General features: G+C 34.5%; 1 protein-coding gene across 1 annotated transcript; it reads left to right on the top strand.

The window, feature by feature from the left end:
• Window positions 1-4,133: 4,133 nt before the first annotated feature.
• On the top strand, window positions 4,134-13,260 carry LOC142636179 (alpha-glucosidase-like). The gene is made up of 5 exons (XM_075810298.1): window positions 4,134-4,455; window positions 7,510-8,222; window positions 9,818-10,048; window positions 10,135-10,781; window positions 12,236-13,260. The coding sequence occupies exons 1-5, from the start codon at window positions 4,178-4,180 to the stop codon at window positions 13,112-13,114; spliced, it is 2,748 nt and encodes a 915-aa protein (XP_075666413.1). The 5' UTR covers window positions 4,134-4,177; the 3' UTR covers window positions 13,115-13,260.
• Window positions 13,261-15,264: the final 2,004 nt, after the last annotated feature.

The following is a 15,264-nucleotide window of genomic DNA, read 5'->3' as shown; positions in this document are numbered from 1 at the left end:
GTAGCATGCCTGGCATGATGTCCATCATGATCCCATATCCAAGTGTAACTTAAAACAAAAGAGAAAAGTGACAAAGCTTAAGAGACAGTACCTCAACATGTCCATCATGATCCCATTTCCCAGTCTATTTAAGCTTGCCTATTTCAAATGTGACAGCACAATTTTTCAACATTTAATACTGTATTAGTGATCCATGTCATATGATAAGCATCCGGACGTGACTTTACTTTTATTTCATTTATTTTTAATTTCTACTCTGCTTTCTTATCAGAATCTCATCATCCTGACCTAGGTAATCCAAGTTAACTTTCAAATTAGAATCAAGGGGTTTATAAGATTTTGATAATTGAATATTTTGCATTAATTAGAAACTGAATGTACATCGAGGTATTTATACAAGAAGAAAATAACCAAATCCCTAAACCTAACTCCAAACTATTCAGATCTTTCCTCCAAAATCTGTTATGAATTATCCTAATCAGCAAAAGACACGTGCCAATAATTACAACTGACTAACTATTACAAAGCCTAAACTACAAGTAGTATTACAAAGTACAAGCTAAGCTACCGCCGTTTATGCAGAAGCAATTGTTCCAGTGCTCTATTTTCTGCAGAAGGTCCAGCTTAGGTTCTTTGATCAGCTCCCATTCAAGTCCTTGGCTCACCTTTAATATGATCCTTCTGATAGGGTTTATAAATTTCAAGTTGCTCTAACTCTTTACTCTTTAAGTGCCTTTGAGTTCTTTTAGGATTTTCCTTTTCAATTATAGTAATTGATTTTGAAAGCCGTGGTGAAACTATGACAATAGTATGACACTTCGTTCTTATTAAGATTAGATCTACTAATAGAGCAAGCAATATGTTGGGCCATCACTTAGGGCAATACAAATCCTGACCTAAATGAAGTTTAATGAATACTATCAGTAATAGTGACCTTTATAGAAAGACGCCATAGTGGGTTACAGGTTACTTATGAAGAAAAAAAAAGAGTGACAGTAGGAGATGTTATGCGGATTTTTAAAGAAGATTTGTAACTGTATTGTCAACAAATATTCAGGCTTCAATTATACGCCAACATAATCTTCACTCCAAATTAAGATTTGACCTGCAATATTTTTTATCATGACAAACTTCATAAGAAATGCTAACCCAAGTGGTTATTGTTAACTTTATAATTTATATAAAGGATTGCATCGGTGTCGATATGGTTACAAGAACGTGGCTGACCTTGAAGGCGTGGTTGCTGGCTATGCAAAAGCTGGTATACCTCTTGAAGTTATGTGGACAGATATAGATTACATGGATGGCTATAAGGACTTTACTCTTGATCAAAATCAACTTCCCGTTGGTCCAAATGCGAAAATTGTTGATACTCTTCAGTCTTCGCCAAAATGGTTAGAAATATGTGCTCATCTTGGATCCTGGCATGTTTTACTTGATATGCAATTATTTTCTTCAGCTGTATTAGTACACACAGATACCAAAATATTTCATTCTAATAGTCAATCCGAAATGGAATTAAAAATCTTGATCTCAATTACAAAAATTGTTGATATTTCAATTCCATAAAATGTTGATATCCCACTTTCCAAAAATTCTTATGCAAAATTTTAAAAAGTTGATGCTAAGTGGGTTTTTTCTTTTTCTTTTTTAATCCACCAGCCTCCATTCAATCAAACTCCAGGCTCTGTCCCTACCCACTTGACTGATAGCATACTCTCAAGCCTATGTTTAAGATGAACGTGACTACAACTGATCATGCATTATGGTGCTCACATCGACTGAAACACAAAGAAAAGATAGTGTGTACATGATTTTATATAAGAAAATTTGGATACCTTTAGACCTATAGAAAAAGAAAAAAAAAAAAAAAAAAAAGAGATGAGGGGGACAAGTATAGATGGTTTATCTTTTTGGTTGGGAGGATATATAGAAAAGAGTTTAATTTCTCCCATTTGTGTTTGGTTGGGAGTATAAAAGTGAAAAGATAGAAAACTTTTTTGTTTGGTTGAGAAGAAAAATGGGAGTAGAAAATCGAGTTTGTATATATTTACACTTATATCACTATTACATTTTTTTTAGCTAACATTAATTTTTTTAAAATGTATATAAAATTAACACACACTTTATTATAAAAATTTCCAGATAACAATGTCAATAAAAAAAACAATTCAATGAAGAATAATAAAAAAAAAAGTTTGACTATCAAATATACAACCATATCCCAAAAAATTAAAAATTTTCTTCAATTCAATTCAATTAAAAAAAAAAAAAAGAGGCATCCATATTAAAAAAGAAAAACAAAAACAAGAGAGCAAGCAGAAGGCAGAAGTGAGTAAAAAAAAAGAAATGAAAAAGAGTTCGAAGTTATTAGAAGTGAAGAAATGAAGAGAAGAAAAAAAAAAGATTCGCAGAAAGGAAAGCAATAGCTGACTAAAACAACAAAAAATAAAAGAAAAAGGAAAGAAGTCGGAAGTGAATAAAGAAAGTAGAAGGAGCCAAAAAAAAAAAAAAGGTAGATTCCAGTAGCATACCCTAAGGTTTGGGCAAATACCAATTAGGTCAATTACATTTCAAAATTGACTAATTTGGTCCTTAAAGACAATTTAAACCCTATCCTCGTTACCCTCCATTACTCAGTTTTCCTTTTCTTTCTCAAATGTCTCTCTCTCTCTCTCTCCAAGCCCATCGACCCTTCTCTATGACTCACCCTTTCATTATCTCTTTCTTCTCTTAGGCAACAGCAGAGGTGTGCTCTCAAGTAACAACAGCGGTGGGTATGTTGTGGGTTTTGGAGTTTTTATTTGGGTTTTGTGGCCAACAGTGGTGGGCAGTTCCAATCTAAGGTGGATTTGCAATGGAGTGGTTGTGGGTTCCGATGTTGTGGGTTGATTTGTTATGGGTTTTTTAGATTTGGGTTTTATTAGAGGATTTGGGTTCAGTTACTATAGGTTTGGCTGGGTTTATGGCCAAATGGTGGATTTCGATCTAGGGTGGATTTGTAGAGGGGGTGGTGGTGGATTTGTTATGGATTTTTTGGATTTAGGTTTTGTTGTGTTGGGTTTGGTTGGGTTTTATTTGGCGGAAGTTTTTGGTGGCAATGGTAGTGGTAGTGGATTATGATATAGGGTGGATTTATAGTGGGGTTGGTGGTGGGTTGTGATGTGGTGGTGGGTTTGCTATGGGTTTTTTGGATTTGAGTTTTTGTTTAAGGATTTAGGTGGGTAAAATTGGGTTGTTAGTTAGTTGTGGCCGTAGTTGTGGCTGACCTGAGGTTAGAGAGATTAGGATGACTAAAGAGAGGAGTGAAGGGGAATGTAAGAGGTGAGAGTCACAGTGAGAAGAGAGAGAAATTAACAGATGGTAACCTGGTTAAGGATTAAATTGGTCAATTTTGAAATGTCTTGATCCTAGTTGGTATTTGCCCAAACCTTAGGGTATGCTGGTGGAATTTATCCAAAAACAAAACAACAAACAACAAACAAATAAGCACCAAGAAGCAAGGACCAAACAGTATTTTTATATGCCCACAAGTTTTTTCTCCTATTTTTTCTCCATTTTGGAGAGATTGTAATTTGGTTGTCTTGGAAAGAAAATATTTGAACCGCTCTAGTTTTCTCTCCCCTCTCCCAACCAATCAACAAATCTAAAGGTACCAAAATTTTTCATAAAGATTTCATAAATGACATGACAAAGAGAGAAAAATGGCAGTGGAAAAAGACTTTTTAACTCATATATCATTAGTTTTATAAATTTATGTTATTGTTTTGTTTTAAGAAAATGTTTTATTTGGGTGGAATACAGATATTAAAAATTGTAAAATCCAATTGTATTAATCAAAACCATTCATGAAATAAAATTCTATATTTTCTAATGTTATAATTATTTTTGATAACTTTTTAAAAAATTTTAAAATTTATTTTATTTTTTTTATAACTTAAATTTTTTTTAATATCCTTTTTAAAATTTATAATATTTAATTATACTTTAAATTGTTTATAAAATTATTGATGTCATTATCATGGTATTTCACTGTTAATTAATCAATATAAAAAAGCGACAACTTGTTTGTCAGCTTTGGCTTAGAAGGTCAGAGTACATCCAATATAAAACTACAAATTGCAAAAGGCTCCAGGGCCCAAGTGAATCATTTCTCTCATTATAGAAAATAGGAACAATGAAGAAAAAAAATAAAGCAATAGCTTTATCTTATCCTCAACATCATCAACAACAAAACCCCACTCTACTTTTCTTCTTCTTCTGTATCTTGGTTTGTTACTTGCCCCGCTCAAACGGCAGATTAGAAGAAAAAGATGCAGTCCCAGTTGGGCATGGATACAAAATTCGATCCGTGTTTATTGATCCCTCCGGCAAATCATTGACCGCATATCTTGGCCTCATTAACAGCTCCTCCAGTTTTGGGCCTGACATTCAGAATCTCAACTTCATTGCCAGGTATGCTTGCTTATATGCTATTGCTCTCTGTGAATTGTCTCCAAAAATCTGCTCATCATATTCATATTCATATTCCTATTATCACTGTTGACTTTTTTGGGAGTTACCAATGCTGGGGAGCCATGTAAGCATGTGAAACTCAATAACGATAATTCTCCTACACGAAAATTCTGAACTCTTATTTTCAGAGCCGTAGCATTGGGGTTTAAATACTCTCCCATTACTATTTTATAATTCAAGACACCCAAAACCCACTCCATTTAAGTTTATAAATTTCAAAAAATCTGCAGTTGTATATATGCAACTTTACTGTTCATAGATTGTAAAGAAGAAGAAAAAAAATTAATCTTGTAGTTGTATCTGAAGAGTAAAAGAGAGCTATTGAGTTGTGTGTAAAAATAAAAACTGAGACGTAGGATGAATTATAAAATGAGTTAGTAAAATAAATAAAGTGATGTTTAAAGATGAAAAATAGGTTTTTTTTTTACATCCCGAGAAAGACTCAAGTGTTAGTCATATACAATAAATAGTCAAATAACTAGTGGATGAAAACACTCAAGTAAATAGTGGAGGACGAGGTATATATATATATCATAAATGATGACTTCTAATATTTATAATTTTTTTTTTAAATTTTATCTTAGATTATGTGTGTGAAGCTCTTTATTAGAGAGTGAAATAATTATTACGCAAAAGGTGCGCAGTAATTTTATCTAATATTTATAATTTGAAAAGCAATAGTTAGGTGTAGTAGCTCATGTTTTTACTAAAAAGTTAGGTATAGCATCTCATTTTTTACTAAATAGTTAGGTATACTACTTGAGAAATATAATATACTCCACTTATGGTCTTATAAGTCAATTTTACACAAAATTTATTATTTTGATCATTTAAACCCTATATTTAAAAGAAAATTTTGGAAACTACCACAAATTTTAGTACATAAAGCTTAAATTGATGTGCTAATGAATATAATTGATGGAATTTAAACACCAAGCCCACCAAATAAATGTATGATTGATTTTTTTTTTCAACTAATGACACATCAATTTGTAAGCTCTATAAAATAAAATTTATAGTATTTATGAAATGCTAAAAATATTACAAACTATATTACTTAAAACTTATAAACTGATGTGATTGTTGAATGTGATTATTGAATTTCAACTTTTCAACTGCTTAAAAAATAAATGTTTGAATTATGAAAAATGCTAAAGTTATACTACAAAATTTAATTAATAATTTTTAAGTTATAAAAATATAAATTGTTGCCAATTAGTTATGTTTATATTTATCATTCTCAAAAAAAAGTTATGTGTATATTTAACTTTGAAAAAGTTAACAAGTTTTCATAATTTTAATAATGCTGATAATTTTACGCACAACTTGTCTATTAAACATTATTTAAATATTAAAAGTAATTTACGTATAATGATAATTCTCCTGCACGATTAGACTATCTTATCACAGAATATTGTAGCATCTGCAAGTTGATATTTTTTTTGGTAAACTCTGCAACTTGATGTCATTACTTTATTATTGGGATCTACTAATGCATCACGCGTCTAAGAGTTTTTTAAATAAGGAGGCATATTGACAGGTGTATCATTTAAGGATTGAACGGTGAGAATTATATCATCTGATATTGCTAGGGTTTGATTTATGACTAAAAAGCCACACTTTTGTTCATGAAAAAAAAGAAAAAAGAAAAAGCCACACTTTAGTGCCACTGTGGCTACTTCCAGATTACATTTTCACCGTTTATTAGAGCATCTTCCACCTATCTATTAAAGTCACAAAAGCCAAATCAGGTAAGAAGTGTTGCTACACTGCCTACCCTTGGCGTAATGGTCATTCTACATGTATAAATGCTTTGAAGTATGTGGGACAAAAACTAAAATTCAAGTTTTCAGGAAAAAGTTTTACATACTTATAAACTTAAATGAGATTAGAATAAAATTTATGTCTTCTATAAAAAAAAAAGTAAAAATATATAAATAAAAAAATGTTGCTGGTGCATACATGGGCTCTTCCATTTCCAGAGACTACTTCATCCTCTTTAACATAGATCAAGTCTTATATTTTGTACTACTACGCACTTTTGATGTGGTGGTCACTCCACAAATATAAATGCTTGTGGGGTGCGGGGATAAGGATCGAGATTCAAGTCTCTATGAGGGAGCTTCACACACACACATATATATATATATACTTAAATTAAGTTAGAGTAGAAATTTTACCTTGTATATATATAAAAAAAAAAAAGTCTTGCATTTTGTTTGGAAAAAATGGTTCAATGGTGTATCTGTTGTTCTACTTTTATGCTTTGTTTTGTCTTGTGCACAGGAACTTTGCCTGACCTTTCCAAAATTGGTTACACGGGAACAGGTCTCGATTTAAGTGATCGAATTGGTGGTTTTCAGTTAAAGTTGCTTTTTTCCCTTCATTTCCAGTTATTAATGGCAACATGATTGGATTAGTGTCCAGTTCTCGGTTCAACAGGCCGGTCAAGTCATTAGACAATAAATTATTATTTGATGGTTGAACCTTTATGGACAAAAAAAAAAAAAAACTTTGTAATTTAAAAGTAGCTTTATGTAATTAAAATGGAAAGCTTTAAAAAAAAAAAATCGCTAATTATTGTTTGCATACTAAGTTATTCATTGTCATATACACAATCGAATTGAAAATTATGTTTTGATTATCAAAATATGGTTTCAATTATAATTGTAAAATTATTTTATAATTATAACTAAAATTATATTTACAGTTGATTTTAACTTAATGTCCCGTAAAGTGTATCTATTATTTGACACGTGTTCAAAATTTCAACGAATCTAAACCCAAAAATACTAAACTCAAGTCGATTTCATGAATATAATATAAGTGGACGGGTGTAGCACTAAATTTAGTTGTCTAACCAGCCCACACCTCACTTAATGGATTGGCACAATTTAGGTGGCGTCAGTTCGGGTCAGGCGGGTTTTTCTTTTTTGGGCACAGCCTGATAATTAACACAATAATTTTGGCTGATCGGTAGCTGTCTGTCCACAGCTTTGAAACCAAGGATCGGCTGAGAATTCAAATAACAGACTCCGACCACCGCAGATGGGAGATCCCACAAGACATCATCCCCCGCCAAACCCACTCCCCACTGCACCGCTCTCTCCCCGAAACTCCGTCATCTCCACCCCATTCCCATTCCCATTCCCATTCCACCACCGCCTACTCCCTCTCCGACCCCAACTCCGACCTCACCCTCACTCTCCACTCCACCACTCCCTTCACCTTCTCCATCACCCGCAAATCCACAAACGACACCATCTTCGACACCGCCTCCACTCCCTTCATCTTCAAAAACCAGTACATCGAGCTCTCTTCCTCGCTCCCCAAAACCAAGTCCTCACTCTATGGCCTTGGCGAGCACACCAAGGGGTCCTTTAAGCTTGTTCCCAATGACACTCAGACGCTCACTTTGTGGAACGCCGATATCGGCAGTGCTAATCTTGATGTCAATCTTTATGGGTCGCACCCGTTTTACATGGACGCTAGATCAACATCATCATCATCGGCCATTCAAAGTCATGGTGTTTTGCTGCTGAATAGTAATGGGATGGATGTGATATACAGTGGTGATAGGATTACGTATAAGGTGATTGGTGGGGTCATTGACTTGTACTTTTTTGCTGGGCCGTTGCCGGAGTTGGTGATGGATCAGTATACGGAACTCATCGGCCGCCCTACGCCTATGCCTTATTGGTCCTTCGGTAACTTTTCTCTTCTCTAGTCTTGTCTTGTTTGCCTTTTCAGTTTTCATATGTTGGTAATAGAAAAATGCTGAAGATGTTGCAAAATTTACAAGGTAACATTTACAAACTTAGCCTTCACAACTGAAGTTCTTATTAGATAACTCCGCGATAGAGTTCTTAAAATCTTATCAATTTAGTTTGAGATGAGTGGATTGGATTGTAATAGTCAACATTCTTTTTAATATTGATGTATGGTCAAATGACTCAAATCTAATAAATTGTTTTAAGAATGAATGCATAAACATATTAAGAACTCTACAGTGGAGATACTTTGAAAACTCTAGAGAATCTTAATTTGTGATTCTAATGATTGGAATTATGAATTTTCAACATCACCTTCATATATCATGTCATATGTAATACTTTCTTTAACATTATATTTTATTTCTAAATATTGGTAAATTATACATGCAATCTATAGTGCCATCACTTATGACTCCAAAACAACTCAATTCCATCGAGTTAAGAGCTAGACTAAGAATGTCATTTGACACACTTCAACATTAGATGTGTTTAGCATATGTGATAATGAACTTCTTTTTGCAATCAACAAAGGAGTAGCATGCCTGGCAAGGTGTGCATCATGATCCCATATCCATATGTGACCCAAAACATAAAAGTGACAAAGCTTAAGAGACAGTACATCATCCGTAAATGTTTCTTTAAGCTTGCTTCTTTCAAATGTGAAGGCACAATTTATCTACATTTAGTATTGTATTAGTGATCCATATCATATGATAAGGATCCAGATGTGACTCTACTTCTATTCTCAATTTCTACACCGCTTTCTTGGATATTGCATTAATATAATTCTCAAAGTCAAATCTGAAGTTAGGTAGTGGTTCACTTGAACGTCTTGTTTTGTGACTGTAAAAAGTAGATGAATGACACCTATCATAAACCTCACCATCTAGATCTAGGTAATTAAAGTTAACTTTCAAGTTAGCATCAAGGTCACAAATCTCATTTTCAAGTTGTTCTAACCCTTTACTTTTTGATTACCTTTTGACTTCTTTTAAGATTTTTTTTCTTTTCAATTATAGTAAAATTGATTTTGAAAGACATGGTCAAAAGACTCAAAACTGACAAGTGTGACACTTCATTCTGAAATTAGAACTACTACTTCCTTAGAATGAAGAAGAATTTCTAGAACAAGAAAATATATGTTGGGCCATCACATAGAGCAATGCAAATCCTGACCAATTTGAAGTTTAATGAATACTACCAGTAATAATCACCTTCATAGAAAGATGCCATATGTAATTCTATTGGGAACATAGTGGGTTACAGACTTCTTATAAAGAAAAGTGTGACATTAGAAGATGTTATATGAATTTGAATGAAGAATTTTTGATGGACCAATTGAAAAAAATAATTGCTGTAATGAGTTGTTCTTTTCTAAAGATACTTTTAAGGCATTCCCTTATATTCAGCCTCAACTGTATTCCAATATAATCCTCACTCCAAATTAGGATTTGACCTGCAATGTTTTTATCATGATGTACTTTATAAGAAATGCTAACCTGAGTCGTTATTGTTAACTTTATGTAAAGGATTTCATCAGTGTCGATATGGTTACAAGAATGTGGCTGACCTTGAAGGCGTGGTTGCTGGCTATGCAAAAGCTGGTATACCTCTTGAAGTTATGTGGACAGATATTGATTACATGGATGGCTATAAGGATTTTACCCTTGATCCCATAAACTTCCCGTTGGACAAAATGCAAAAATTTGTTGACACTATTCATCAAAATGGTCAGAAATATGTGCTCATCTTGGATCCTGGTATGCTTTACTTGAGGTGCAGTTGTTTTCTTCATCTGTAACTATTCTCGCTCTCTTATTTGATGTAAAAATGTGTTATTTTACAGGTATCAGTGTGAATAAGACATATGGAACCTACATTAGGGGAATGCAAGCTGATGTCTTCATAAAACGTGATGGTGTCCCTTACTTGGGTCAAGTTTGGCCTGGCCTAGTCTACTTCCCTGATTTTTTAAATCCAGTTAGTGAAGTGTTTTGGGGTGGTGAGATAAAAAGATTTCAAGATATTCTTCCCTTTGATGGTCTTTGGCTTGACATGAATGAGATTTCTAACTTTATAACTTCTCCTCCTACTCCAAATTCTACTCTTGATGACCCTCCCTACAAAATTAACAATGCTGGAGTTTTGCAGCCCATTAATAATAGTACTGTCCCTGCAACATGCTTACACTGGGGTAACATTACGGAGTATAATGCCCACAACCTATATGGACTCCTAGAGTCCAAATCCACTAATGCAGCCCTAATCAATGTGACTGGTAAAAGGCCATTTATACTCGCCAGGTCAACTTTTGTAACCTCTGGCAAGTACACGGCACACTGGACTGGTGACAATGCTGCTACATGGAATGATTTGGCATATTCAATTCCAGGAATTTTGAATTTTGGACTTTTTGGCATCCCAATGGTTGGAGCAGATATATGTGGGTTTTCAAGAAATACAACAGAAGAACTTTGTGGGCGTTGGATTCAGGTAAAAATTGATAGATATCAAAATGATTAGTTGATATTGTACTTTTTTTTTTCTCTCGAGCTTTTACTTAGCTTTCGATATGATATTTTACTGTTTTGTAGACTTGTAGTAGATAAAGGGAGTGTATGACCTGATTATGTTGATTATGTGAAACATTCCCCCCCCCCCCCCCCAACCCTCCCCAGCTTCTGCTTTCTTTATTAAGTAAAATATATTTTGTTCCTACTAACTTTAGACTTGTTGCTCTTTGAACCATATAGTTCTAATTTGAGTAATTTTGATCCCTACAAATTTAAATTGTTGTGAATCTAGTCCTACTGTTCAGCTCTGTTAATTAAGTGCCATTAAGTGTCATATGATCTGTATACACCCATATCAAGTGCACAACTCTCAACATTCACCTGTCATTAGCAAAGGTAGTGGAGAAGGGTTAGAGGGCACTTGCATGACAGACGTAGTGGAGGAGGAAGGGGTTGGTGCTGTTCTTTTTCTGTGGTCAAAGTAGGCCTTGACTTGAGTGGTGAGGGTGTTGGACTTACTATGGCGCCTCTTCTATTCATACTCAATTGGGATGAAGCAACTCTGAATACTAGCTGTGGATCTTTTCATTATGGTCATGCAATATTTATTGATCTAACTGTTGGTGGGTACTGAATTGTGAAACATATCTTTGTAGGACAGTTTGGATAGTAAGGTTGTATGTGAGTGAGGTTGATGGTTGGTGGCTGAGGGATGAGCACCTGATCTTGGTGTGTCCTTTCTGGAATATCATGTTGCCCGAATCTGAGGATCCCAATGCACTTCCCTATGAAGCAGATGAGGATGATGATGAAGAAGATGAATTCCTCTGCTCTCTTGAAAATCAAAAAATTTACATGATTTTTTCTCACAATATTACAATTTTATTTACCCTTTTTTGCTCATAACTTTTCACCAAATTGATATGATTTTGAGTTCTTATGTATTCATGTGACACTTAATGGCATTTAGTGAATAGTGTTAGGCTGAAGGACTATATTGACAATAATCCAAAGCTTTAATGATAATATGATATAAATTAACTATGGGGGGAGTTAGGAACCAAATTGATTGTTTGTTTAATTTTGAGGAGAAGCCAAAATGTATTATAGCTGTTTTAATTTTATTGTTTGTTTGTTATTTTATAAGAATTGATGCTTCCAAAGTTTGTATAACATTGGTGGTTAACTCTCTCTCCCTCTCTCTTTCTCTCTCTCTCTCTCTCTCTCTCTCTCTCTCTCTCTCTATGCATGTTTATCTTTCTGGTTTTTTAATATCATTTTGTAGAAATATATTGAATATCTTTGCAAATGCTACGAGAGACAAAGTGATTAGGCATAGAAGTCTGAGTGCTATTAATAGAAAAAGAAAAATCGTTCTTATTATTTGATTGAATATATTTATGCACCTAATTTCTGTACTTTTTCCAAATGCAGCTAGGGGCTTTTTATCCCTTTGCAAGAGATCACTCTGAGAAGTATACTATTCGTCAAGAACTCTACCTTTGGGATTCAGTTGCTGCAATAGCTAGGAAGGTGCTTGGGCTTCGCTATCGGCTTCTCCCCTACTTTTACACATTAATGTATGAAGCACACCAAAGAGGAACCCCCATTGCACGACCCCTTTTTTTCTCTTTCCCTCAAGATATCAACACTTACAAAATCAGTACACAATTTCTGATTGGTAAAGCAGTAATGGTCTCACCAGTATTGAAGTCAGGAGCTGTTTCAGTTGATGCATACTTCCCTGCAGGAAACTGGTTTGACCTCTTTAACTACTCCCATTCGTTGAGTGTTAAATCAGGAAAGTATATCAAGCTTGATGCACCACCCGATCATATAAATGTGCATGTTCGGGAAGGTAATATTCTGGCTATGCAAGGAGAGGCCATGACAACACAAGCAGCTCGGAAGACTGCATTCCAACTCTTGGTGGTTGTCAGCAATGGTGGAAATAGCAGTGGAGAAGTTTTCTTGGATGATGGAGAGGAAGTTGAGATGGGAGGAGCGGATGGGAATTGGAGTTTAGTGAGATTTTATGGTGGAATAATAGGGAATAAAGTATCAGTTAAATCACAAGTTGTGAATGGAGGTTTTGCTTTAAGCCAAAAGTGGATCATAGATAAAGTGATTTTTATAGGATTAAGGAAGGGTAAGAGATTGAAGAGATATGAACTAGAAACTACAAATGGAACGAACTTGAATGGAAACTTAGTTGTAAAGGAAAGCTTCGATAGCTTGGGATTTCTTACTGTAGAGGTCTCAAAATTGTCACTTCTTATAGGAAAGGAGTTCGGGTTGGAGCTAAACATCTGAAATTGTGAGACAACTCGTAAGAGAATAAGTATCAGTTGTACTCAACTGTCATAACTGTTTGAAATTGTATTGCTGGAAAAAAATCGCTATTTTAATAAATTTCTAAGTAATAATTGAATAATATGTTCGAGTGTTGGTAAATTCTATTAACATGTATTGTTTACAATGAGCATTTGATTTGGTTGAAGTTGAGAGAAAATTACCAAAAAGGATATAAAATAAAAATAATGGGTCTCTCTTTCTTCCTTTTTAGAGTGATGCCATTATCTAATTAATGAATCTCACTCACAATTAGCAATGATAAACAACCTAATTTATGTATTATTATTTTTCTAATAAATATATGTTCATACTCAAGGGAAATAATTTAGTTCTTTCGTAGGCAAAGTTACCAATCAATACTGCAATTACAAGAACTCAAAGCCAATTGAGATTCAATTTCTCCTTAGATAGTCATGTATCTATATTGTGGGGGGACGAGGATCAAAAGTAGTTAATGGAGGCAGCAAGAGTAATTCCGAAGGGGGGAACTATACAAAGAGGACTTGTTTAACTAGTAAGGAGTTCGGGATGATACTGCTGATGATGATGCCGAGGATTCCTACTTCACCTCGGGAAGGCCAAGAATCCGGAATGAAGGAAACATGGTGCAACCCTGGGGAGACAAGGGTAACTTGGTTCTGAAGAAGGAAGAGAAGAAAAAGGAAGGACAAGGCAGCCATCCCCTCCGCATTAAATGCACTGCAACCACTTAATTGGCTGCATTAATGGAGAAATGACCTTGAATAGTGTCCATCACAGCTCATATTTTGTTGTAGAAACCTTCTAGCAAGATCTTGATGGGACAAGTATCAAGAGAATTTGATCTCAACCCTCAAAATGTATGATCTAGATGCGTCCTTGCTAATTTATGTAAAGCCAAGGAGCACCTAGATCAAGAGGAAAGGGGGGGGGGGGAGAGAGAAAAAAAAAAGGAAGAGAAACAAAAACCAAAGAGAGTAAAACCATTCAATTGTAGCTAAATCCTTGGACTAAACCTGAGGACGAACACTAAGCTAATTTCAATGCAAATTCTAATTGAATACTTCCACTTCGCATACCAAATTTAAGTCTGATCTTCGTTTCATCTTACTCCATTTATCATTCAATTCACTTGTGTCCCACCACAATACAAACAGCATAGGCATTTGGTAAAATTTTCATTGAATTTTTACGTGCCTCTAAAATTTTTACCTGTTCAATTTACTTATAGTGCGAATGGTAATTTACTATTGGAGAAAGCATATGTAAGACAAGTAGATAGAGTTACAAAGATATAATTCAGACCTTGAAAGAGGAAAACCAAAAAAGGCAACTCCAATTGCTTGTTCAGTGAATCAATCAAAGGGAATTGCATTTTACCCACCTGTGGTTTAATCCGTTTTATCAGTACCTACTAGTGGTTTAAAAGTTATCACTTAACCCACCTGCGGTGACTTCTGTTAAACCCCCGTTACCCACCTCTGCCATTTTTGTTAGAAAATCCCCTTTACAATATAAGCCAAAATTAGAACCCAAATAAAACCCCCAAAAAGAAAAACGAGCACTCTCCCTCTCTCTACCTTAGAATCCCTAAAAATCCCCAAACCCATTATCCCTTTCTCTCTTTACTCCGATTGCCAAAGTAAAATTTGAACGTGTCTTCCTCAAGCTATTACTCGAGTTCCAGTCACCATTCATGTTCTGTTGACCGTTGTTAGCTACTGGCTGCTTTGACCTTGAACAATTTTGGGAGAAGGTTTTATGGGTGCTAATATTATGATGTGGTGAATAACAGTTGGTTTTAAGATTTTTTTTTTTTCTGGTTTTGTTGGCTTTATGAATAACCCTAATTTGATTTTGTTTGTAGGATGATAAACCTACTTGTAAATACTTTAGGTGATTGGATGGAAAAACATGTAAGCATGGGTTTGAAGTTGCACCCATTGTCCTTGCAAGAATCAGTATGTACAATAATCAAGCAAGAGTTGCACTAAAAAAGGAAAAGGAGGCTAGTGATAGGGAAAAAGCAGCTATTGAGAGGGAAAAAGTAGCCAAGCGAAGGGGAGAAAAAGCTAGGGTGAGAGAGAGGACACCTAAAGAGAAGTTACAAAACTACAAATTTGCACTTG

This window comes from Castanea sativa, chromosome 5 (genome assembly GCF_040712315.1).
Source record: "Castanea sativa cultivar Marrone di Chiusa Pesio chromosome 5, ASM4071231v1".
Lineage (NCBI taxonomy): Eukaryota > Viridiplantae > Streptophyta > Magnoliopsida > Fagales > Fagaceae > Castanea > Castanea sativa.
The sequence above is the reverse complement of the archived record's forward strand: the minus strand, read 5'-3'. Positions and strand labels throughout refer to the sequence as shown.